This window comes from Ostrea edulis, chromosome 5, assembly GCF_947568905.1.
Source record: "Ostrea edulis chromosome 5, xbOstEdul1.1, whole genome shotgun sequence".
NCBI classification, from domain to species: domain Eukaryota; kingdom Metazoa; phylum Mollusca; class Bivalvia; order Ostreida; family Ostreidae; genus Ostrea; species Ostrea edulis.
The window spans coordinates 73,300,518-73,328,177 of record NC_079168.1 but is presented as its reverse complement, the minus strand read 5'-3'; the positions used below and the strand labels follow the sequence as shown (position 1 = coordinate 73,328,177).

At 34.9% G+C, this 27,660-nt stretch overlaps 1 protein-coding gene across 3 annotated transcripts; it reads left to right on the top strand.

The window, feature by feature from the left end:
- Positions 1-26,620, top strand: LOC125650656 (inositol-tetrakisphosphate 1-kinase-like). 3 transcript variants are annotated; one of them, XM_048879116.2, is made up of 10 exons: positions 1-182; positions 8,158-8,182; positions 9,460-9,585; positions 10,990-11,107; positions 11,213-11,311; positions 19,902-19,945; positions 20,097-20,256; positions 20,751-20,818; positions 20,939-21,107; positions 23,092-26,620. In XM_048879116.2, the coding sequence occupies exons 1-10, from the start codon at positions 106-108 to the stop codon at positions 23,370-23,372; spliced, it is 1,167 nt and encodes a 388-aa protein (XP_048735073.1). In that variant the 5' UTR covers positions 1-105; the 3' UTR covers positions 23,373-26,620. The 3 variants fall into 3 exon arrangements, with proteins under 3 accessions (XP_048735073.1, XP_048735074.1, XP_056021447.1); XM_048879117.2 differs by lacking the exon at positions 1-182 and adding an exon at positions 333-354; XM_056165472.1 differs by lacking the exon at positions 1-182 and adding an exon at positions 6,217-7,783.
- Positions 26,621-27,660: the final 1,040 nt, after the last annotated feature.

The window sequence follows — 27,660 nt, the reverse complement described above, 5'->3', positions numbered from 1 at the left end:
ATTCGAAAATGTGCATCGAATACTTCCGGTTAATATTTATTCTGGAGATGGGAGTCGATCCGGCAAGTGATAAAGATTTGTGAGTCAGTAACTTACTGTGGCAGCATGAGGCGAGTAGGGTACTGGCTTAGTGAGAAAAAGAAGAAAAGGCTTAATTTTGAGGACCAAATTTCTACATTCAGGTAAGCTTGCTGCAAGTGCATAATGCACAATGACTCATTGTTTATTTTTGAAAAAGTGATAAACGGAACTGAAGAAAAGGTGCATCCAAGGCAGGAAATACAAGACTATCTTATATATGTGTACTGTGTGAGCGGATGTGAATTTTTTATTCAGGATATTATGTTGATAGATGTAGGTTGAAAAAAGAATCATGATGTTGGAAACGTTCCAATGCAGACTAGTTCTTACTGGTCAAAACATTCGAATAGAATTTGTTAGTGTCAATGGAGACTTGTAAACACCATGATTATGTCCTTTAGAATTTGGTTTAATTCCTCTGAGGACATTATTTCATAATACGAGTGCCCCAGTTTTTGTTTTGTTTATTTCATGTCCTGTAGGATCAATAGCAATCCACGGCTGGATTGACTGTCAGTAAAACCATTGACTTTTTCTGTAGTGTGTGTCACAGGGGAACAGTATAAATATTGATCCCATGTCAAATGTAAATATTTGCTTGACTAACAAGCTTTTAAAGTATTTACAGCAAAGTAAAAATTGTCTTGCATTATTTCCGTAGATTTTTAAAGTATTTATGAATTAAGAAATAATTTATTTATTGATTGAAAATCAAGGTTCAACTATTTAACATAGTGACAGCCACAATGCATGTTACTGTACTGCTTTGATTGTTTTCTTCTTTGTATGTATATATATATATATATATATATATATATATATACAGTGCATAGAATCACAGAAATTACCAAAGAAATTACCGATAAAGGGGCCGAAATTACCTCAGTGTATGTTCATCTATATACCATCTAGTCACACAACAAATTTCATGAAGATTGGTAACGATTTAAAGGAGTTATGGTCCTTAAATGGATTAATTTGAAGCGTAAATTTATACGAGTTATTTCCCATGTTTTATATATCGTATTCATGGTATTGATTTATACAATATAGTGTGATAAATAAATAAAATAAAATAATTGTCCTGAATTCTATATTGCCATAAAATTTGGAACTTACTGGCTATTTATAGTTCGCTTACTCAATACTGAGTACCTGTCCATAAAGGAATTAGTAACTCAGATTCACACGTCACAATAATCGGTTTTATGGAAACAATTCCTTCAAATCGTTACCAATCTTCATGAAATTTGATGTGTGACTAGATGGTATATAGATGAACATATACTGAGGTAATTTTGGCCCCTTTATTGGTAATTTTGGTCATTTCTTTGGTAATTTCGGTGATTAGCGGTAATTTCGGTGATTCAATGCACCCATATATATATATATATATATATATATATATATATATATATATATAATTCTTATTTGTCTTAGTTTAAAGCTTGAAATTATAGGGGAAAATAATACACATTCAGACAGGATATATGTACAATATTGTGATGATATAAACAGAGTAAATTTATAGCGAGCAAAGCTCGCGAAGCGACGCGCTGAGCTCGCTCCAATGATTACACATATGAGTCACATGATTTGCTCTTCTTCAGCTGAAAAAAGATGAGTATTACCCATAATGCTTCTGCAAAAATGTCGCCGTCACTGCGATATATTTCATTGACAAACCCGTAATTAAATAGATTGTTTAGAAAGTACCATAAACGTTTTTAAATTCCAGACAAGCTTTCTCATGGCTTCAAAAATTTAGTTTTTGCTTGGTTTGAGAGAAGAAGAAAAAACATTGCAGCTAATATGACGTCACAATTTGTAACTGTTTACACCAAGCGCGTTATATTTCCCGCGTTAAATAAAGAGGCGGATAAAAGTCGTGTTGCAAGATGTTAATGGGCTTCGCTCGTCTCAACGGTCACACCATACAACATATTAGTTGCAAATAATGCTGATTCAGAAGAAGTGATTAGATTTATTTTCATTTGTGTCATGATGACATTTAATTAAAAATAATATCATATTGACATATACAATCAGCATAATGAAATTCATACATCTGACAGAGAGTTGTGGGTTAGAGATGAATAATTCCCCTACAGGTTTTTAGAAAACGTAATCTTACAACATTTGAAGGTTATGTAGACCTGTAGATACAATGAGAAACCACACAGGTGATCAAAACAAGGATGCAGCATTTTATTTTAAACTATTAGTGGTTGTACAAAAATTGTAATGCATTATAATTGTATGTGCGAAAGGGTTTTCAGGTTGTTTGATGACTTTACCAGTCATCTGATTATTTGTGATAAACCATATTGTACCTGTATTGCAATGAAAGTTCTTCCTCAGTCCAGCTATCCCTGGGCACCCTCATGAATCTAACAATGCATTATATGATACATGCAGTTAATGAAAAGTAAAAACAAAATCATCATTTTATACTACATATATTTAAATCATTGGTTTACTTGTAAATCCTCAACTTCAGTTATGCACTGAAAAACAAATTTATGACACGTGTTGTATAATTATTCTTAGCCTGCATGCAATTAATGGGTAGATTGAAGTAAATTCTAGACTTTGCATTATCAAGTACATATGTACATTTAATAACTATAGACATGTACATCCACAGGGCATATACAGTTAGTAACTATGCATGTATAATTTTCACAGTGTGTCTAAAATATTACTGTCAACAAACTTTAGTATTAGGTAATTTTATGGAGCAGTGAATATTTACATGATGCAGTCAAGTAAACACCATTGAAGTCACATGACTTTCTGTGTGCATTACATTTGTATAATGTGTGCTTAATGTGCAGGAATTTCTCTGAATTCTAATTCAGTGGTCTTAAAAGTAACTGTAATGCATAGACCTGTGAAAATGTTACCTATTACATATGAGTTAATATATTTAGAAAAACAATATTTCATATATATATGAAAATTTATGTAAACATGATATTTATATTAGCTCATATAGCTAGAAATTTTTGATTGTAGATCGAGAGATATGTATCTTGAATTATGACAACATGACAAGAGAGTTGAATAGTTCTGATTCCTCTGGTAGTTGAAAGTTGAACTCAGCAATAAGTTAGAAATCACTATGCCTTTCTGTGTGTGACTGACTGTCATCACGTTACATAGAATTAAACAGCATACTGTTAAACATTGGTAAATCAAAATGTCTGTAAATGTCAGTCTCCAAAACTGAATGACTGTGCATCCATGGAGAAGTAGAAATTTGATATGATCTTCAAGGCCTGTTTCTGTCAGTGCCAAACACCTAGTGAAGGTTAAGGAAATGATCTCCCTCCCCCGCTGTTTGTGCATGTCAGGCATTAAATATGCATGGTTTACGTTAAGGTACAGTTATGCAATACAGATTTGTTGTGGTTGTGTGTCACTGGGGCCATTGCTGTTCCTGGTCGACCATTCCTCTTATTATCTCCATAATTTGTTCAGAATTTTTAACCAAATTTTGAATTGACTGTCATTTATTGTTGAATAATTCCTCTGCTTACATTAATGATTAAGACATATGTTAATATAATCTTGGTCACACTGTTTATGTATAGTAACACAATGTATGGAGTACAGACATTCAATAATACATTATACACAGACATGGTGACACAGATATCAATAATACATTATACACAGACATTAAATAATACACTATACACAGACATTCAATAATACACTATACACAGACATTCAATAATACACTATACACAGACATTCAATAATACACTATACACAGACGTGGTGACACAGATATCAATAATACATTATACACAGACGTGGTGACACAGATATCAATAATACATTATACACAGACATTAAATAATACACTATACACAGACATTCAATAATACACTATACACAGACATTCAATAATACACTATACACAGACATTCAATAATACACTATACACAGACATTCAATAATACATTATACACAGACATTCAATAATACATTATACGCCAGAGATGGGGCGATTACATTGTAAATGTAATTGATTACGATTACTTTGAAAATCTATGATTACGATTACACATATTTTGAAAGTAATTGATTACAATTACGATTACTGTGAAAAGTAATCATGATTACATGCTTTTGAACAAGAAAAACAACAAATATTTACTGGTTTTATTAATAAGATACATTGTATAATACACTTTATATATTTATGTACAGTCTTTCATAAGTATTGGTAACATGATAACTGGTAAACCATTCAGTGACACTTAAAATGTTTATAAGAAATGTTTGTTGCACTTTATGAACATAAGTCTCAATGAGATCAATGAGATGTACAGTAAATGATACAGGGTATACTAGTTCAGATTATTAAGTTTAATTTAAACAGATTTAGACCTTAGTTGCTATTGAATACATGCAAATACTGTAAGTATAATATCATATAGATATGGATAAATCTTATGATGGCACACATAACATACATAAGCTCTAACTGTTATCTATTAAATAATTATTTTAATATAAATATAAAGTAATCATTGTAACCATTATTGTAATCATAAATTACGATTACTTTGCCAAAGTAATTGATTACGATTACTTTGCTTTAAAAACAAATGTAATCAATTACGATTACTTAAAAAAATGTAATCGATTGTAATCAATTACGATTACTGATTACGATTACCCCATCTCTGTATACGCAGACATGGTGACACAGATATCAATAATACATTATACACAGACATTCAATAATACATTATACACAGACATTCAATAATACATTATACGCAGACATGGTGACACAGATATCAATAATTATATGGAGGTATAGTGACACAGATATCAATAATACCTTATATGCAGACATGGTGACACAGATATCATTAATTATATGCAGACATGGTGACACAGATATCAATAATACATTATACGCAGACATTCAATAATACATTATACACAGACATGGTGACACAGATATCAATAATACATTATTTGCAGACATTCAATAATACATTATACACAGACGTGGTGACACAGATATCAATAATACATTATACGCAGACATGGTGACACAGATTTCAATAATACATTATACACAGACATGGTGACACAGATATCAATAATACATTATACACAGACATGGTGACACAAGATTTCAATAATATATTATACACAGACATGGTGACACAGATATCAATAATACATTATACACAGATGTGGTGACACAGATTTCAATAATACATTATACACAGACATGGTGACACAGATATCAATAATGCATTATACACAGATGTGGTGACACAGATATCAATAATGCATTATACGCAGACATGGTGACACAGATATCAATAATACATTATATGCAGACATGGTGACACAGATATCAATAATACATTATACACAGATGTGGTGACACAGATATCAATAATGCATTATATGCAGACACGGTGACACAGATATCAATAATGCATTATACTCAGACGTGGTGACACAGATATCAATAATACATTATACACAGACATTGTGACACATGTCAGATATCAATAATACATTATACACAGATGTGGTGACACAGATATCAATAATGCATTATACGCAGACATGGTAACTGTGAAAAATAAACACTGTACAGGTATTGACCAAGTGGTCAGAGCAGTGTGCGAAATTAACGTTAGGCTGATTGACAGAATCTATGGATTCTGAAAAATTGTCCGGGTCTATAATGAGATGAATATCTATAGAGTAAATTAATGCAGTCTTCAGGACAGTTACACATTATCTAATGTTCTATAGTTCAATTATCATTTGCTTCCCCTTGCAACTTAATCAAATTAGGCTTCAGAAAATATCACTAACAAATAAACAGTGTGGTAAATGATCTATGCAGATTCAAAATTAAGTAATAAATCTGTCTCATGTTATGAAAAAAATGAAGTATATTAAGGGTCTATGTTACTTTTCTGTTGGTCAATAGTAAATCAGTCGGGTTAATAGAATTTGAAATTGTAGACCAATTGTCTTTAGTTCAAATTGAGTTGAGAAAGTAAGTTTTGCACTTTTAGAGTACTGACTTTGTGCACATGAATTCCTGCTTATCTTTTTCCATCAGGTTTTTTTTTAAATTTCCTATATGATAGAAACAGCACAGCAGTCCACCTAAGTTCCTGGCTCCAGGATCATGAAACTCTCTTAAAGTTAAGTCAAAATTTTGACTTTAAATTAAGATTTGAACTTAGCTAAGATTGCTGACTTAAATGGATCACAAAACGAACTTCAGCAAATCTTAACTAAGATTGTCTTAACTCAAGTCTAAGTCTAGAATCTTGAATTGCTATGCCAACAAGGAACTCTTTTGTGTAGAGGTAACAATAGGATATAAAAAAAAAAAAAATGACTTAAACAACATAGTCAGTGTCTAAAACGTCTAGTTTATGATCACTATTGCTGACGCAGGCACATACACGTAGCAAAACTTTTTTCGTTATTACATACAAAGTTTGATGTATTGACCCCGTCGCCTCCCTCTTTTTAAAAGTACATGTAATAATGAATGAAAGTGGAAATGTAAGAGTGATTGAAGCGATAATTTTATTAAATTCAATGTCTGTATTTATTTTGTCGACTGCTTGCGTAGCAAAGAAGGATAACTCTAATTTATTTCAAATTCGGGCTCGGACTGCACATTATTGCTGTGCAAATGCAGACTGCAAGTAATGATTGTTTTCTTCTTCCACATTGTCAACAAACTCAGTCAGGTAAATACATGTACTTTTGTAGTTGTAACTTTTTAGTAAAACAACCGTGCATGTACGTGCTACTTTCACGTTTACATCTACTTTACGAACTACGATCAGGTAGTGAAACGGACAATCAATCCTGCGATATTTTGATCACATAAGAAGTCATATTTATAAATTGCTATATGTTTGAATACACCCGCTCCCAATTTTTCCGGGCTAGCGGTGTTACAATTTATTTCATTATATGATTTTAACTTCAAGATTCTGTGTTTACGATCTACCGACGGTCTATTTTTTTTTTTTAAAGAAATGATTTGTCCTCTTCTTGGTCGGGGCAGACGTCTTCATCGACGGACATCACGCTCATTTTCTCTTACTCGCCTCAAAAATGCAACCAGCGCAGCCATTTTGAATTAACTTAGCGACAGTCTTAGAAAGTTAAGACAGCTCTAAGGCAGTCTTAAAATTTAAGACAAAATACCAATCTTAAGTCTAAGTGATCTTTTTGTGATCCACTTTAAGACCAGTCTTAAGATTTAAGTGCAACTTTATTGATTTAAAACAGTCTTAAAGTTTAAGACAGTTTCATGATCCCGGAGCCTGGTCCAATAAAGACCTACATGTAATTGTTCTTAATTGGTCGAAAGAATACACTGAGATTGTCTCATTGTCTCATAAGAAAAATTTATCTAAGATTTAACATTTTCCATGCATTTATTTCAATTTGCCTCTCACATGTCAGTTATTTATCTGTCTTTTGGGTAATCTACTGAAAGTTTTGGAAATCTGTCCATTACAATATATTATAGTCTCTAAATATATATGTACAGGATTGAAAATTACAGCCTGCCCGACTACCTGCCCAACCACCTGAAATAGTCCATTTCTCGGGCAGGCAGGGATAAAATTTTATATGATAGCCTGATGGTCAACAACCAGTGTACAATAACCAAGTAAGCTTTGATGTTAGTAAATTTGTTTGTGGATAAAAGAATATAACATCACAAAACTGAAAATCGGGACTGACAGATTTTGAGCAGGGCTGGCGACTTTTGAGTAAGATGTAGCTAGTCCTGTGACATCATCACAAACCATGGCTGAAACTACGCTCCTCTCCCAGAAGCCTATAGTTCAGCTGTGGTTCACGGTCCTGTGACTTCACTCGTAATTTCACTGAGTTTCCAGCCCTGATATAGATATTGTATTTAGTGTGTGATGTTTGGCAAATGTTCTTACTGGAAGTGTCCGATGCTTTTATTGACAAGTTAATTTATCGCATTGTGTAGCCATATGTGAAATATTCTTAATTCTTCTTCTATTATTTCAGAGATGCAGGGATCGAGCTTGTGAAAGTAAGTAGCCCTCGTCAACAGGAAGTTGTCATTTATGCAGAGTGTGTGACACAAAATTTCTCTTTTATCTCACAAAGTATGAAAGAGGATAGATAAGTCGATACAGATACCTTTTTAAAATGTCTGCTCTTGTGAATGCAAATTGAAGTAGGTACGATTTAGGAGACAAGGTTTGGTTACTAGATTATATACATGTATACTTTACAATGCATTATATTTTAAGTCCTTTCTATCACACAGATGCCACGTACACTTTATGCTTTATTAAACACAAGACTTTTACAAACAAAAACACATAAAGTATCATTCTGACTTTTAGTCAAATTATTATTCCAAATTCAAAGGATAAACTGTTTGAAAAATTAGAGGGTTAATCACTAAGATAAAACTTCATACCTTGCAGTGCCCATACAGATCGAATGACCACTTGCCATATATTGGTGTTGTCATTTAACATTTAGAATTATACTACATGGACTGTTTAATTGTTGGAAATGTTCTTTCCTGTTTGACTATTTCAACAAACATAATCTACTTGAAATATGTCTTGTGATATTATCAATATTTGTTGCATATGAATTTTCATGAGAGGGGGCCTATTGTTTTGTACCCCCTTTTGGTTGGTTGATCTGTAGACCCAAGTCTTGTCCGCTCAATATCTTGAGAACCCTTTGCTTGACAGACATCAAACTTGATACACTGGTACATCTTCAGGAGTAGATGATTCCTATATTGATTTTGGGTTTACATGATCAAAGGCCAAGGGTCAGACTGGACATTGTAGTATATTGTCTCCTACATTTTAGATTTTAGAACTATTTGCTTGATTGACACCAAATTTGGTATACTCTGGTACATCCCAAGGAGTAGATGACCCCTATTGATTTTGAGGTCACATGGTCAAAGATCAAGGGTCAATCCACTATGGACATAGGAAGATATTTTCCACTAATATCTGAATTGTTTTGGCACTACATGTACTATCAATTAAATGATACATGTGTATAGCCCTTTTCAATTTTGCACCACAGGGGATATACATGTGTTTTAAACATTTCTTGTGCTTTTACATTTATCATTGAGCAAAACCATCAACAAATTACCACAATTTATACATATGATGAATAAACAAAGGATAGCTGTCTATGATTTATGTTAAATCAAAAGTGTAATTTTTAGCAAAACCATGGAATTTGATACCCATTAAAATGAATGAATCCACAGTAGTTGTGTGTATGCTAGTGCCTTATGATAACACTGTGATTGTGTTTGATTAGCTGGATATTGACAAGAGCTTGGAGCCCCAGGGACCGTTTAATCTTATTCTCCACAAGTGTACCCTCCTTATGGTGGATGCTGAAGACGGTGATGAGCAGTCACTAAAAGCCATCAATAATATCAAGGTAAAAATAACACTGGGAAAAAAAACACTCAAAAGATGGCCACTGGAATAACACTTAAAACAATTAAACAACATACATTCAGAATAACTCACCCAATAAGTTTATTATGTTTGTTAGATAGAGCATGGGAAGAAGGTGTTTTCTTCCCAGAATCCTTGAATATCATAAGAGCTCATATTGATCACCTGTATGCTTTAACGTTCCAATACATGTACATGTAGCTATCGACTTGAGAGAAGAGTTTTGCAGATTGAGACTACGTACAATAGAGAAACAGTTTAAGATCTGGTTATTTATTACAAGAAAGCATATATTAGTTCCTTAAAATTGATATACACATGGAATATGTGCCACAATAATTTTTATAGCTATCATTTTGGTTTTTCTGTTCTGTGATGTAGTAACACCTGTTTTACTGTGTTGGTTCTGGGTATATATGTATTGTATAAACAATATGTTTCTTACTTGACCATTGGTTGAAAGGTCAGTGTACATCAAGTTCAGAGAGACGTTTGGAATATCCATAACAGTGTTTTCCACAGAGGTGAAAATAACAAACGTCAAGGACAAAATTATACACCAGTGAATAATACAGTGTCACTTTTACATGCTTTATCCAAAAGAGAAAAATATAGAAATCAAAAATAGATGAAAATTAGATCTCCACAAAACTTAGTGAAAGACAGTGATTTCTCAGTGCAACAAATATCACGCACGATGTTTACATTTACAAATCTGCTTCTTGTAATTGTTATGGGGTGTTACTCAATAAGATGAAACCACAAAGTTAATTTGTCATTTATATGTGTGTTTCATCCAATGTGTCAGTGCCTTATACAGGGGAGAATATCCCATATATACATGCATTACTTCAGGATGTGAAGGGTCAGATTACTTAAGTCCCGTGTCATTGACCACGATGACTTGTAAACATACACTATACATTAAATAAGTCAATGTTAATGAACTTAATAATGGTACCTCAGTTGAAAATTCGGTGGAATTAGACATTAATGTACCAAAAAAGTTAAAAATAAGAAATGAATTACTGAGTCTTGGCACATCTCAGGCCTTGTACAGTGTGGTCAATGGTCATCATTTTGTACAGTGTGGTCAATGGTCATCATTTTGTACAGTGTGGTCAATGGTCATCATTTTGTACAGTGTGGTCAATGGTCATCATTTTGTACAGTGTGGTCAATGGTCATCATATTGTACAGTGTGGTCAAATGATCATCTTGTACAGTGTGGTCAATGGTCATCATATTGTACAGTGTGGTCAATGGTCATCATCTTGTACAGTGTGGTCAATGGTCATCATCTTGTACAGTGTGGTCAATGGTCATCATCTTGTACAGTTTGATGTTCTAGCAATACAGGCTGTTATTATGACATTTGTTTCAGGAGTACATATGTAATCACCCAGAATGTGTACTGGTGGATTCTTTTGAATCGATTGAGAAGCTGATTGACAGACATGAGCAATACAAACTTCTGCTACGATGCAATCTTCTCAAGTCAGGTAACTCTATGATTCTCATAAGCTTGTAGTTAATTAATCCAGTATGGTTAGCTTGTGAGGGCTCTTGACCATGTACTTTTACGTTGTTATTTTGTTTTTTAACAGAATCTGATGTTTGTACCCCTACTTTCGTTGAATTGTCCACTAAAGAAATAGAAATCAATAAAAAGAAACTGAAAGAGGCTAATGTCAGATACCCATTTGGTAAGTACCTACAATTTTGTGCTGAAACATCTGGTAGGAAATGCATGTATTCTTATGAAAGTCAACCTTACCTCCTAATGTTATTGATATTCAGGGTCATGAACTTCACGAAGTAAACTATATTTATAATTCAAACGTTTGTCCATTTTGTCTTTTATTTCATACAACTGAAATATATGCATAGTACTAGGAAATCTTAAAAAGGTCATAGTCAATAACAATGCCTTATATGATAATGGTGCAAAACATTGTTACACAGCTCCCCTTTGCCTTCTTTGGTGGGAGGGGGGGGGGGGTGAGTGGGAGTGGGAAGGTAAATACATGTAGGAGAGGACTTATATTGGCAGTGCCTGCTGTCCAATCCTATTATGAATTATCATAATAAAATACTGTTTAAGTTTAAATTAAATACCTGTTGGAATCACCATGTCAGTTTGATTGTGCTCCTGTCCTACTTCGTATCTGAGTCATAACAATGGGATGGAGAAATATTACATGGCATCATGCTCATACTTGGTATAAAGGTTGCTGATGACTATAGTTTGCATGATTCCTGGCAAAGGTCATTGTCATTAGTGAAATAAATTGTCTTGACCATGATTTTGTAGTGGAGAAAATTACACGTTTACACTTCACACAAAGTTTGGTCATGCCCATGTGTGTATTGACCTTGAGCAAGGTCATTTTGTCAAAGTTGCTTCATTTGTATGGGCCCCATCAGCATTATCTGTTTTCTACTTCTCTAGAACCATATGGCCAATTTCAACTCAACTTTGTACAAATTTTTGTGTATTCTTAAAGTAATATGAATTCACGTTTGTTCAAATGAAGGGTCATATGCCTTTCCAAGGGGAGGTAATTAAGATATATTGAAAATAGAGTGGGGTGTTTGGAATAGCTAAAGCTTACATGAAAGATTTGTTGTATACATGTGAAGTTTTTTCAAACAATGATATTGAAATGATGTATAAAAAGGTCGAATGTTTGATTTAGATATTTTGCATATGAAAATCCATGTGATAAATTTTAGAAGGGGAAGGGGTCACAGACTTGGTTGCTGCTGGACGTTTAGGTTTAGTTGGGCTGCAATGCTGCACGTGTCATCACGATACAATGATACATATTACTGTTACTATATGTCCTATTTCTAAGTGTAACCAAAAAATATATATCATTGAGAAACATCAGGAAAACATTACAATGTTTGCATGAAGTAACATTCTGAAAATGGTTTTAGTGTGACCATTGCTATCATTACTACTAACCCCCCCCCCTCCCCCCTCCACTTGTTTATTTTTGGGTTGCTGATTTGATTTGTTTCCGAAACCATTTTCTAAACATACTAACAAAGGCAAAACAAATGATTTATTATATATTTGAATAGAATGAACTATGATATTAATTTAACATAACATTACCTTGATATACAGTAGAACCCTCTTAGTATGATGCTGGTTTTGTATGATTATGATTTTTTTTCTCAAAACACTAAATCTCAGGACCATGATGGGGATTTAATTCAAAGTTTTACTCTGGAAGTTTTGATAATGTTCAGCTCTAATGAGTGATGTGAAGCACAGGTCTCTTGTGGGTCGTTATCAGTTGTTCCTCAATTTTGACTTTATTTTGTTAGACATACACAGTAACTAGAGTAGGTTATATTAAGCAGAGGTTTTGATAAGTACATGTATGTTTGTATTAAGATTAAATATCCATTTTATTTATGATGTTTGAAAATTCATACCCAGAAGATGTCCCAATGTCATGCGTACGCAGAATACCTGTTGTAAACGTAGATAGATAGATAGCCCTACACTACTAGCTCAGAATTCCTTACCTGGCAATGTTTCCTGGATATCATGTTCTGCGTTGTCATAGTTACATAATAATCAGTTTGTCGAGGCCTATTCTAAGTACTGCACCTAAAGACAGGAAATGTTGTCAGACTTTGAACAAATTGAGGTTCGGTATCCTGTGAAATGAAAATGTCAAGTTATGATATGTATATATCCTGAGCATTTTGCATATTTCCTGATATCTTTTTATTACTGAAGTGTAAACATTGAGAGAAGGAGGAGATTGTTGGCATTTGAACATGAAATACTATAACACATGGTCCGGGTACCCATAGAGGTTAAGATAGTAAGGCAATAAGTGAATAGTTCTGACTGGATACAGATTGTAAATCATAACAATGACTGTAATCTATTAGATCCACTCTCAGTTATACATGAATAATCATTAGTAGATCTTCTCATGAATTAGGACAGATTGTAGTGGTGTAATTTATTAGATCCACTCTCGGTTATACATGAATATTCATTAGTAGATCTTCTCATGAATTAGGACAGATTGTAGTGGTGTAATTTATTAGATCCACTCTCAGTTCATTAGTAGATCTTCTCATGAATTAGGACAGATTGTAGTGGTGTAATTTATTAGATCCACTCTCAGTTCATTAGTAGATCTTCTCATGAATTAGGACAGATTGTAGTGGTACTGAAATGGTTCCTTCTCCTTCAAGTAAAAGTAATGGGTATACTGCAACTATTAAAAGACAGATACTGGGTATTTTCTGTCCCTGAAACGTTTTACTTTCCCACTTGAATGTTGAGTGAATGGTGATCAGGGGTGTGTGGTGTGTGAATGTGAATGTTGAGTGAATGGTGATCACGGGGTGTGTGGTGTGTGAATGGTGATCACGGGGTGTGTGGTGTGTGAATGTTGAGTGAATGGTGATCACGGTGTGTGTGGTGTGTGAATGTTGAGTGAATGGTGATCACAGGGTGTGTGGTGTGTGAACATGAATGTGGAGTGAATGGTGATCACGGTGTGTGTGGTGTGTGAATGTTGAGTGAATGGTGATCACGGGGTGTGTGGTGTGTGAATGTGAATGGTGATCACGGGGTGTGTGGTGTGTGAATGGTGATCACGGGGTGTGTGGTGTGTGAACGTGAATGTGGAGTGAATGGTGATCACGGGGTGTGTGGGGTGTGAATGTTGAGTGAATGGTGATCACGGGGTGTGTGGTGTGTGAATGGTGATCACGGGGTGTGTGGTGTGTGAATGGTGATCACGGGGTGTGTGGTGTGTGAATGTTGAGTGAATGGTGATCACGGTGTGTGTGGTGTGTGAATGTTGAGTGAATGGTGATCACAGGGTGTGTGGTGTGTGAACATGAATGTGGAGTGAATGGTGATCACGGTGTGTGTGGTGTGTGAATGTTGAGTGAATGGTGATCACGGGGTGTGTGGTGTGTGAATGTGAATGGTGATCACGGGGTGTGTGGTGTGTGAATGGTGATCACGGGGTGTGTGGTGTGTGAACGTGAATGTGGAGTGAATGGTGATCACGGGGTGTGTGGGGTGTGAATGTTGAGTGAATGGTGATCACGGGGTGTGTGGTGTGTGAATGGTGATCACGGGGTGTGTGGTGTGTGAATGTGAATGTTGAGTGAATGGTGATCACGGGGTGTGTGGTGTGTGAATGTTGAGTGAATGGTGATCACGGAGTGTGTGGTGTGTGAATGGTGATCACGTGGTGTGTGAACGTGAATGTGGAGTGAATGGTGATCACGGTGTGTGTGGTGTGTGAATGTTGAGTGAATGGTGATCACGGGGTGTGTGGTGTGTGAATGTTGAGTGAATGGTGATCACGGGGTGTGTGGTGTGTGAATGGTGATCACGGGGTGTGTGGTGTGTGAACTTGAATGTGGAGTGAATGGTGATCACGGGGTGTGTGGTGTGTGAATGGTGATCACGGGGTGTGTGGTGTGTGAATGGTGATCACGGGGTGTGTGGTGTGTGAATGGTGATCACGGGGTGTGTGGTGTGTGAACGTGAATGTGGAGTGAATGGTGATCACGGGGTGTGTGGGGTGTGAATGTTGAGTGAATGGTGATCACGGGGTGTGTGGTGTGTGAATGTTGAGTGAATGGTGATCACGGTGTGTGTGGTGTGTGAATGGTGATCACGGGGTGTGTGGTGTGTGAATGTGAATGTTGAGTGAATGGTGATCACGGGGTGTGTGGTGTGTGAATGTGAATGTTGAGTGAATGGTGATCACGGGGTGTGTGGTGTGTGAATGGTGATCACGTGGTGTGTGAACGTGAATGTGGAGTGAATGGTGATCACGGTGTGTGTGGTGTGTGAATGTTGAGTGAATGGTGATCACGGGGTGTGTGGTGTGTGAATGTTGAGTGAATGGTGATCATGGGGTGTGTGGTGTGTGAATGGTGATCACGGGGTGTGTGGTGTGTGAACTTGAATGTGGAGTGAATGGTGATCACGGGGTGTGTGGTGTGTGAATGGTGATCACGGGGTGTGTGGTGTGTGAATGTGAATGTTGAGTGAATGGTGATCACGGGGTGTGTGGTGTGTGAATGTGAATGTTGAGTGAATGGTGATCACGGGGTGTGTGGTGTGTGAATGGTGATCACGGGGTGTGTGGTGTGTGAACGTGAATGTGGAGTGAATGGTGATCACGGGGTGTGTGGTGTGTGAATGTGAATGTTGAGTGAATGGTGATCACGGGGTGTGTGGTGTGTGAATGTTGAGTGAATGGTGATCACGGGGTGTGTGGTGTGTGAATGGTGATCACGGGGTGTGTGGTGAATGTGGAGTGAATGGTGATCACGGGGTGTGTGGTGTGTGAATGTTGAGTGAATGGTGATCACGGGGTGTGTGGTGTGTGAATGTTGAGTGAATGGTGATCACGGTGTGTGTGGTGTGTGAATGTTGAGTGAATGGTGATCACAGGGTGTGTGGTGTGTGAATGTGGAGTGAATGGTGATCACGGTGTGTGTGGTGTGTGAATGGTGATCACGGGGTGTGTGGTGTGTGAATGTGAATGTTGAGTGAATGGTGATCATGGGGTGTGTGGTGTGTGAATGGTGATCACGGGGTGTGTGGTGTGTGAATGTTGAGTGAATGGTGATCACGGTGTGTGTGGTGTGTGAATGTTGAGTGAATGGTGATCACGGGGTGTGTGGTGTGTGAACATGAATGATGAGTGAATGGTGAGCACGGGGTGTGTGGTGTGTGAATGTTGAGTGAATGGTGATCACGGGGTGTGTGGTGTGTGAACATGAATGATGAGTGAATGGTGAGCACGGGATGTGTTTTATTTTAAGTATCATATTGTATCAGAAAGAAGTTAAATTATTTCAGTGATGTGCATTGAACTTTGGATCCATTTATCTTTTGAAAAATTCATCAGTTGTTGAGTCAATAATACAATAAACCAGAATGGGGAAATGGCATGTTCTACAGCCAGGAATATATTCAGTCTAAACAAAACATAGTACAAGTATTGAATGTATCAGGAATATATTCAGTCTAAACAAAACATAGTACAAGTATTGAATGTATCTTTCTCATGAAATGCTGATAATGTACAGACCCATAGTATCACTTTTCAAACTGGAAGGGGGGTCAATTAAATAGAAATATTACTACTCCACTACCATTTACTACTGCCATAAAAAAGTGGGAGGGGCACAACCAAATATGCATAATGAAGATAATGGGAAAATTACATCGTCAAAAAGTCCCCCGGGTTGTACATCAATGATGTAAGGATAAATAATTGTACAAGTTGGAGTACTTGTAGATGTCCCATGCCAATATTTGCATTGATGTAACAATAAACTGCAGACCCGCAGCAATTGCCATTGAAATATTTCTGTTTGGTCTTACATATAATATTTGTAGATTTGAACACTGTTGAAAAAAGCACCCCCATAAAAGAATATGAACATTGTCGAAAAACAACCAAACATGGAATCAAATTTACACAGTGCTCAAAAGTGCTGACTGAGCTCTTATATCTATTTTGTAAGGATATTTCAGTAAAGGAAATAAAAATCTTTATTAATGATCAGTTAGATAAAAAAAAAGATATTTCCATGTTTGAAAAAAAAACAACACACTATCTGATCAATCTTCTGATGTTGATGTTGAGTAGACTGAAGTTTTCTTTGGGTTTTCACAGTTCATAATCCCGATACTTTTTAGTTCGAAATCATATCTCTGATGTAATATGAAAATTTCCTTCCACTCTTGCGTATGTGTTTTTTTTCCTCGTTTTGTCCTCGTTATAAAGATCGATTCATTCACTTTTGAGCTCCAAATGACTATGCAAAGACAAAAGACTGAACAGTGAATGTGTGTTAAACGAATGATGAATGCTTTGAGAGTGGTGAATACGAGTGGTTGGTGAACTGTAAAAACTGAATGTATAAGTGCAAACGGAGAACGCACGTTGAGTGAACAGAAAAATGGCGAAGTAGAATGTTTCACTGGACTGTACCTGTTTTGGGCTCAAGTGAGCTTCTCTGATGAAAGTTTCTATAACTGTGTGTTGTCTGTAAACTTTTTATATTTCAACCAAAGGACTATATATAATATATAATAAAGACTGTTTTGTTAAAAAAATATTCTCAAGAACTACTAGGCCAAAATCTTTGGGTTGCATAAAACTTCCATGATGAATATTCCAGTTCAATGTTCAAACCAGGACCTCAGGCAATTATATCGGTTGGGTTCGAATTTAGTAAATTCGAATCCAATCAATATAATTGCCTGTGCTCAGGACCCAATATGAGGGCCTGGCCAGTGGTAGTTATAAAGTTTTACATAAGAATATATGGGAACATTCTTTTATAAGAGAAATACAAGGGTAGAACATGTTAATGTGTGAATGTCCTTCTGTAGTGTAGTGTTTGTGTTACACCACAACATTGAGGATTTTGGCTGGGCTACAAGGTTTTCTTTAAAAAGATTTACATAGGATTACGTACATGTAGGAAAATACAATTAGCTAAGATAACATGCAAACATCCTTGTTCCTGTTCACATGATGATTCCTGGGTGTAGGGCAGAGTTACAGTAAAAGTTCAACATTTTACATAGGATACTGTTTTGAAAATAATTTTCTCAAGAACTACAAGTGTACATTATTTTGATATGCAAAAATACTTATGTGGTGCAGCAATAAGTTTGTTCATGCCGATACTCAGTAACCAAATTGTAGTGATACATTTTCTTAATTAGCACAGAATTGTTAAATCACTCTGACTGGTTTTGGAAGGACAGGAAAATAGAATACTGTAAAGTTTTCCAAAACGATTTTGTCATGGATCATTAAACTTAATCTGTGCATGCATTCAAATGATATTAAGATTATTTATTATTAAAATTTATAAAGCACACAATTTTACAAACAAAAATGCAATCAATGGTGCTGATTAAATGGCTGTGGCTTTTTTTTTTTTTTTTTATTTCGTGGTGATAATTGTACATATACAGCTGAATTGCTCTGAATATATTGCATGTATAATTTTTAAAGTAGATAAGTTCCAGGGATTTAGTAGGCTTTCCTTCTCGTGATCTAGTACCTCCCACCTCTGAGTTTTAAGTATGAGTGACAGAATTTAAACACCTAGATTACAGAGTAACAGAGCACACCCTAGCTATTTCTATGAGGGTTGACTACTATGTCGGTTTTGCATGAATTTCTGAATATACTACTATGTCGGTTTTGCATGAATTTCTGAATATACATATGTATGATGGTCTAACTGATAAACAAAAATATTCACAATTTATCTTCAATGTTTCCTACTGTGTTCGTATTATATTAAGGTTTTACCACAGGGACCTGTCACAATATAAAAATTGATACAATGTACATGTAACATATACTCTATAATATATATTGAATATGTTCTCAATTTTATATTTTAAAAAAAAGATTCATATTGTGTCCTTGTGGTAGTACTTGGCTGAACTGGAGGAAGATACTGATACCCATTAAGTAGATGAAAAGCCAACAAATATTCATTTTTTTCTCCCACTTCTAATTTTTTTTTTCTTCACTGTATTTGATTACTAAAGTGTGATGAACAAATTTCTTGGTACTCACCGACAAACATACGTATATCAAATTGAATAGAATCATGAATTAAGGTATACCTTATCATAATGAATGGAAACAATTCCCATGTGGACAAATATTTATTAAAGTACTAAAATTTTCCTCATTTTCAATTTTAAAAAGTTAGATTTGGAGTTGAAAATTGTTTTTTAATTGCTTCGTACATATGTTGAGAATGTTGAATATTGATAAAAAAAATCTCCGAGAATTAGGAAATTATTCCCAATCTCCAGCATTTTGGTGGCCAACTTACTGGATTGGATCCAAGGCTGCCTCACATGTATGTCCATGTGATAAGAGATTGTATATCATTAAGTGCTGATGTGTTAAAGCAAATATATTTTTAGAAATAGATTAAAAGTATCACATCGGAAGTTGAAGGTGTGCAATATTATCAGTCTTTTGGCACCAATATAAGTTGGCACCCAGAAAAATTGTGTTTTGAAGCAAATTGATTTTACACAGATGGAGTAGGGGGCAACAAGAATTGTTGTTTTATAATCTCTCCATCAGGAACTGATTAAGATTAGACTCCATGAAGGGTATTCTGATCAATTCCTCACCAAGAATTCCAAGCTAATCACCTTAAACCATTGTTCAGTTGAAGCTTGGCTCAGTACTACTTTTGTTACCTTTATCTTGCATTTCATTTTAGTGTGCAAGCCTGTAGTCGCACATGGCTCCTCTGCGTCACATAAGGTAATCACCACTCAGAGATACAAATCAACTTGTACTATGTAATGTACATGTGTATTTATTTACGTATTTTGAGACTAACATGCTTTGTGTGTTATATATATTGGGTTAAATGACTAGTATTCCTGATTTCTGGTATCTTGCTTTATTCCAGATGGCAATAATTTTCAATGACAAGGGTCTCGATGATGTACAGCCCCCGTGTGTGGCCCAGACGTTTCATAATCACAATGCAGTTTTATACAAAGTATTTGTCATTGGAGAGAAACATCACATCGTGGAAAGACCCTCCATTAAAAACTTCTCATCGCGGGGTAAGCAGCCAGTAAACGCAGAATGAATTGCGAGCAGATTACTGCTATTTTCGTTTATTTCACTTTTATTTTTACCTTTAATTATACAACTGAATTGTCGTTATGAATTACGAGCAGATTACTGCTAGTTTCGTAGATTTCACTTATACTTTTAATTATATGATGGAATTGTCATAATGAATTGCGAGCAGGTTACTGCTAGTTTTTCGTAGATTTCACTTTTACTTTTAATTATATGACGGAATTGTCGTAATGAATTGCGAGCAGATTACTGCTAGTTTCGTAGATTTCACTTTTACTTTTAATTATATGATGGAATTGTCATTGTGAATTTGCAATTTGACACTTACAGATGATGAGGGGGAGTAAAGTACTCAGTTTATTATATAATGAAAGCGAAATTGTGTTTTCTCGGGGGGAGGGGTCCCAAATTTCAGACTAAATGCTAAGTGTTGCTTTTTGAACGGGTTTCATTTAATATACTTTATTTGCAGACCAGTCAACTATTTACTTCGACTCAAATGATGTTTCAAAGCCAAACTGTGCAAATTTCCTGACTGAGGTATGTTAGTAAGGACACGAATAATCACAGAAATATCAGGTGCCACTTCTGGTTAGAGCAAAACATAATTAAACACGAGTATCAGCTTCAGTTCGTTACGGTGTGAAATGTCATTTGTAGCTTGATGAAGTGGACCTGCCACGCACTCCTATCACTCCCAACAACCAGATTCTAAGTGATCTGGCGAGGGCTGTTAGAAGAGAATTGAAGATGGAGTTGTTTGGCATCGACGTCATCATTGATTGTGATACTAAGAAATACGCTGTGATAGACATCAACGCCTTCCCAGGTAAATGAGTCAGGGGAAACAACTTTTAATGAAAACTTGACAGTGCATAATGTGTGAGAAAATTGGTGAAAATATTTTTGGCATCTTTTAAAAATCTTCTTTTCAAGAACCACTGGACCTATTTTAATCAAATTAAAGACAAATAATCCTTGGGTAAAGGGGATTTAACTTTTTTTCAAATGAAGGGCCATGGTGCCTCGAAAGGGGAGATATTCAAGAAAAGGCGAAAGTAATGTGGAGTCATTAAAAAATCTTCTCAAAAACCACTGGGCCAGAAAATTTGTTTACTTGAAAGCTTCCTGACATAAAGTAGATTCAAATTTGTTCAAATCATGGATCCCAAAGGTAGGGTGGGGCCACAATAGGGGATAAAAGTTTAACGTGAAAGGTGAAGATAACGAACAGTGATCAATCTTATAACTCCTATAAGCAATACAAAATTAAGTTGGGTTAACACGGACCCCTGGATATACCAGAGGTGGGATCAGGTGCCTAGGAGGAGTAACCATTCCCTGTTGACCAGTCACACCCGCCGTGAGCCCTATATCTTGATCAGGTAAACAGAGTTATCCATAGTCAAAATCAGTGTGTCAAGAACGGCCTAACAATCGACATGAAACATGTCAGACAGCATTTGACCCAATGATAGGTTGTAACGGCAAACTAGATTTTTATAACGACCATAGAAGAACATGTGGATATACAGCAAACATCTTTCAAAATCATCTTCTCAAGAACAACGGGGCCATGATTAGATGTATGAATATGCAAGCATCCCCAGGTAGTTCAGATTTAAGTTTGTTCAAATTGTGACCCACAGATATAGAGTGGGGTTACTAAATGGGATCAAAGTTTTACCTGGGAATATAAAGGAAAAAATCTTCCTAAGGAGGTATGCTACACCAAAGAAATTTGATATGGATGAAAAGTGGAGAATATGTACAACAATTTTTAAAATTGAAAACTTTCAAATTTACTTTATTTAGTCAAAAAATGCAGTTGTAGTAGAAAGCAATCTGAAAAAAAATTTAAAACCCCTGCTGAACTCAAACCCGCAATCAGCAGTCAACGTGCTAACCTACTGAGATACTCTGTCAGGTGAATAATTTTGAAATGAATAGACAAATATTGCTGATATTTATATTTTCACCCATGTTTTAAAAGGAAGTCGGCCTTTATGATGATGTAAAGTAACTCCTTAAGAACAGTAGGGCTCTGATAAGTCATATTGATGTGCAAGTATTCATAGGTATTGCAAATTCAGATGTATTCAAATTTTGATCCCTGGGGGTATGCTGGGGACACAGTTAGAGACCAAAGTTTTACAGAAGAATTTATAGGGAAACATTTCAACAACAACAGGCCATAATTAATCATTTTAATGTGCAAGTATTTAGTATCTATAGGTAGTACAAATTCAAGTTTGTTCTTGTCATGAGCCCCAGGGGTAGTATTTTCATATGGGAATATACAGGGAATTTTTTATGGCAAGACCTTTCATTTCACATTTTGATTTGTGACCTTCACTTTCTCCGGAACAGCATGGTTATTTTAGTGGTATGGAGACACTCCCACAGTGTGTGAATTCAAGTTTGGTTATGCTGTGACCAATTGATGCTAGGTTAGGGCCACAATATGGGATCAAATTTTTCATGAGAATAAAGATTGAAAAAAAAAAATCTTGAAAATCACAGCATATGAACTACAGCAGGGTCATAGTGACTCAGAGGAGCGATGTGAACTACAGCAGGGTCATAGTGACTCAGAGGAGCGATGTGAACTACAGCAGGGTCATAGTGACTCAGATCATATGAACTACAGCAGGGTCATAGTGACTCAGATGAACTACAGCAGGGTCATAGTGACTCAGATGAACTACAGCAGGTTCATAGTGACTCAGAGGAGCGATGTGGCTCATGGGCCTCTTGTGTTTCTTGTGCTAGGTGTCTCTCCGAGAAATAACACTTCAGTCTATTTTTTGTAGGTTATGAAGGTGTTAACAACTTTATGGAGATTTTATGTGACTTACTTAATTCTCTGATGGACAAGCAAGATAAAGTGAGAACTGAAAATGAAAGGATGGGTCGAAAAAGATCTGAGATCACAGACAAAGGTGACCCAAAGAAACCCAAGTTACATAATGGTGACAAAAATGGCAACTCTGAGTTGGAGTCAGCAATGTGTTTTGAAACAAACCCTGATGCCCATGAAGGCGATATGTTGCTTCCATGGAAACAGCCAATCAATGGGCTTTTAAAACACTGAGTAATTCATAAGATGAGTCGAGTAAAACACCTTCGTACAATAAGACTTGAGCAAGGGGAACATACGAGAGTAGTTTGATAACTGTTGGGGTTGGTATGTTGCTTCCATGGAAACAGCCAATCAATGAGTAGTTTGATAACTGTTGGGATTGAGCCATCCAAGCATTTTGTTTTATACAGTGTGTGCACGCTTGTAATGCATCAATGGGTTATTATGTAGATTCTGTAGCAATAAGCAATATCAAAGTAATAAAACTTCTTAGTGACTTCCAGCAAGGCAACTATAGGACAAATATCAAACTTAATTCAGAGAAAAGGTGACTATTAAATGCAAACGTAACTTGATTAAATTTGTATTAGTGTAATCGGGTCTTGCAAAAGAAATGATATTATGAAAGAAGAAGAGAGTCCAGGAACAGGATTTTTCAAGAATGAGAGATTTAACATTGTGTTAATGTGGATAATGTTTGTTGATTATTGAAAGTACTATGTCAGCATGGTTGGGAAAGTTGTTAGAATATCCTGTGTTTTTAAGAATAGGAATAATAATGTTAATTTGAATTTTATGCTAAGGTATACAAGGATGGAGTCAATAAAGTTGTAAACAAAGACCACCAGTTAAAACAAAGAAAGACCACCAGTTAAAAATTACCCGCAGTTTGTCACATGTAATTTATACAAAGATGTGTATAAGGTCTCAAACAATAAGAAACTTATGTATACAGAATTGTGATGGTCATGGATAAGGGGCATTGTTTTGTGTATATTATATATTAGCCCACATGTTTTCAGGTATTGTTGTTTTGTGTATTAGGTGAATTGGAATATGCCTTATTTTCCTGTGCTGTCATTAATATATACAATTAGCAATAAGTAAACAACCCCCCTCAACATAGTGCATTGTTTGCTTTGTTGTGTCATGTACCTTGGTAGATAGATACATTATATGTACTCCAAACTACAGTAAAACATGGTTACAGCAAACATGCTTATAGTGAAGTCACACTTACAGCGAACATGTTTAGACTGAGTTCACACTTTCAACAAAGTGATTTTCATTCCCTGTAGTTTTAAAACATATTAATATGAACTTATTGGATATAATTATGTTTATGTTAAATCTAAATTATTCATCCCTAGCATTTCACTATAAGCATGTTTTACTGTAAATCTGTTTTTAAAAAAAAGAAAGTAAAGAGAATAGTATTATATGATTATGTACCGGCATACTATTGAAATCAAAATATCTGCTTGGTAAAGAAAATTAAAAAACACAGTAAATGCGTTGGCGTTTAATACTGGGTAACATATACTGTCAAGTATAACAAGATAATGTGACAAAGTTAGATTCTGATATCCATTGTAAACTTTGTTTATATTAATACACTGCATGTAAACGAGAAACCCTGTGTTGCTAGATGACTGAGTAGAATTATTACTGAAGTTAAACAGAAACCAACACCTGTTCCAGTTTGTGGATTGTGATCCTCAATTTTTAAAAAAATTAATTTTTTGATAGATAAAAATGGAGGTGGATCTTCATATAAATTGAAAAGGAACTCAGAAACACATACATGTAATGACTGATGTTATGTATTCCAAATATTTGAAGGATATTTAGGAAATAATTTTGAGGAAGTCCCCTGCTGATGATATATTTTATTTTATAAAGTATGGTCAATTTGTATTTGTTTTGTTCCTCGATATAAAATAAAAGCATACATAGAATATACATGATAATTCTTTACAAACGTGTTTGTCTTCAGAAATATTTGCATTTGATAAGTACTGGATTTTAGAAGTGATTAAGGTTAGGGGACGTACAATTCACTGACCATTAAGACTAAACAAAGTTTTTATAGTTTTGTTTTTTCATGTTTTCACTAAATTGTTTGACCTGAAGGAAACCTTAGATGTTAGTATATTGATTGTACAGGGAAATTATAAGCAAAATCAATTGTTTCAAAATGATTACCTGTATTACGGTAGCTCCACCCTCGTGTGACATCATAGGCTTTTGCAAAATCTTTGATTAATCAAACTTTGTGCATGATAGAAATACATCCTTTGTAGGATTTTTATTCACTGGGTATAATAAAAATTTGGGTGAAACTTTTAATTCTGAAAAAAAAGAAGATATTTTCCATCAATTTGATATTATGAATATAAGAAATAATGTATAATTATAATCACTTATCTATGTCCTGCGTTGATATTTTTTTTATTACATGTCTACCAGACAATGATTTTCCCTCTATCCACAATCTATATATGTTATAAAGGAGCAGCTTTTTGTAACTTTTAGAATAAAATTGTTGTCATTTTAACAAGTTTTTAGGTATACTTTAATTATGCTATTTAAAAAAAAAATGTGCAAATTTTGGATATTGATATTCATGCATGCATATGTCTGTCTTTGAAAAAGTGGCAGCATATACATTTTCTTTGGTTATTAATTAAATTAAACTATATCAAGTGGTAATTAGTACAGTTTTTCTACTTTGAACCCATAATAATTCGAAGTCACTTGAGGGTAGAGAAGCCTTGGGTAGAATTTGAATTAAATGACTGATTATTCAAAGCAATTACAAAGATCTCGCCTATTGAGAAGATCTGTGCTTTTAAATGTATTGAACACTACAAAGATTTTTGAACTGAATTTATCTTATTAATGATTTTATATTAGGATATTTTTATTTTAGCCTTTAGAAGTTTTACTTACAAACCACTGTGACGTACAGTTAACCATTGTTGAAATATTTATTGTGTGTACTGAACTTTTGAAGTACATGATAGGTTCTTACTGCTCTCAACATAAAATAATTGTTTCCTTTTATGCTTTGCTCAAATTCCTACACAACACTGCTTGGTTAAATTTGAATTCAAATGTTCGTGCAAAATAACAGCATTTGCAACATTTCTCTTCAAAAGTTGTACTGTATTTGTTATGAGTATATGAAAATGATATTTTTAGACTTCAGATTTATATTCTTTGATATTACATTTATTGCGATGACTGGACAGTCATGATGTATCTGGAGATAACATTATTAATAGCAGGCTTGTGGGTTTTGCTTTAATGGACCATATTTTGTGTTTGACATGTACATGTAAAGTAATTATAATTTTTGCTGAGTGACAAGTATTAATTATGTAGTATGTTTTTTACACCAAGTTTGTTGATATGCAGCTTATTTGTACATGTAAACATAGCTGATTTGTTAATAAATTTTATATATATTAGAGGAATTTCATCTTGGATTTATTATGTAACAGGTATTTCCAATGAAGTCATTATTTTCAGGTATTTCCTTCAGTTTTAGCCACAGAACTGTTGCTCTCTGGGGGGAAAATTTGGACCAGGAAGCTAAATATCCACCCCTTATAAAAACTCTTCCATATTTGGCATAGTTTTCTGCACATGGTTGGGGTCTGATATCGCTATAATCTTAAAATATTGATATAAAAAAAATTCTGACTTATTTTCTCACTACACTTGTGTAGAAACATACATTCAAACATTCATTAAAGCCTCATGTGAACTGAAAACTCACAGCATCAAATGATAGATGTATGTTGAAGTAGCCAGTCATGAAAACTCACAGCATCAAATGTTAGATTTTGTATGTTGATGTAGCCATGTTAGGTAGCCAGTCATGAAAACTTGCATCATCAAATATTAGATTTTGTATGTTGATGTAGCCATGTTAGGTAGCCAATCATGAAAACTCACAGCATCAAATGTTAGATGTTGTATGTTGAAGTAGCCAGTCATGAAAACTCACAGCATCAAATGTTAGATTTTGTATGTTGATGTAGCCATGTTAGGTAGCCAGTCATGAAAACTTGCATCATCAAATATTAGATTTTGTATGTTGATGTAGCCATGTTAGGTAGCCAATCATGAAAACTCACAGCATCAAATGTTAGATTTTGTATGTTGATGTAGCCATGTTAGGTAGCCAGTCATGAAAACTTGCATCATCAAATATTAGATTTTGTATGTTGATGTAGCCATGTTAGGTAGCCAATCATGAAAACTCACAGCATCAAATGTTAGATTTTGTATGTTGATGTAGCCATGTTAGATAGCCAGTCATGAAAACTTGCATCATCAAATATTGGATTTTGTATGTTGATGTAGCCATGTTAGGTAGCCAGTCATGAAAACTTACAGCATCAAATATTAAATTTTGTATGTTGATGTAGCCATGTTAGGTAGCCAGTCAATTTGAACCCTGTTGATTTCCTTATTCATTTTGAAACAATAATACCTATGTCACCGTCTA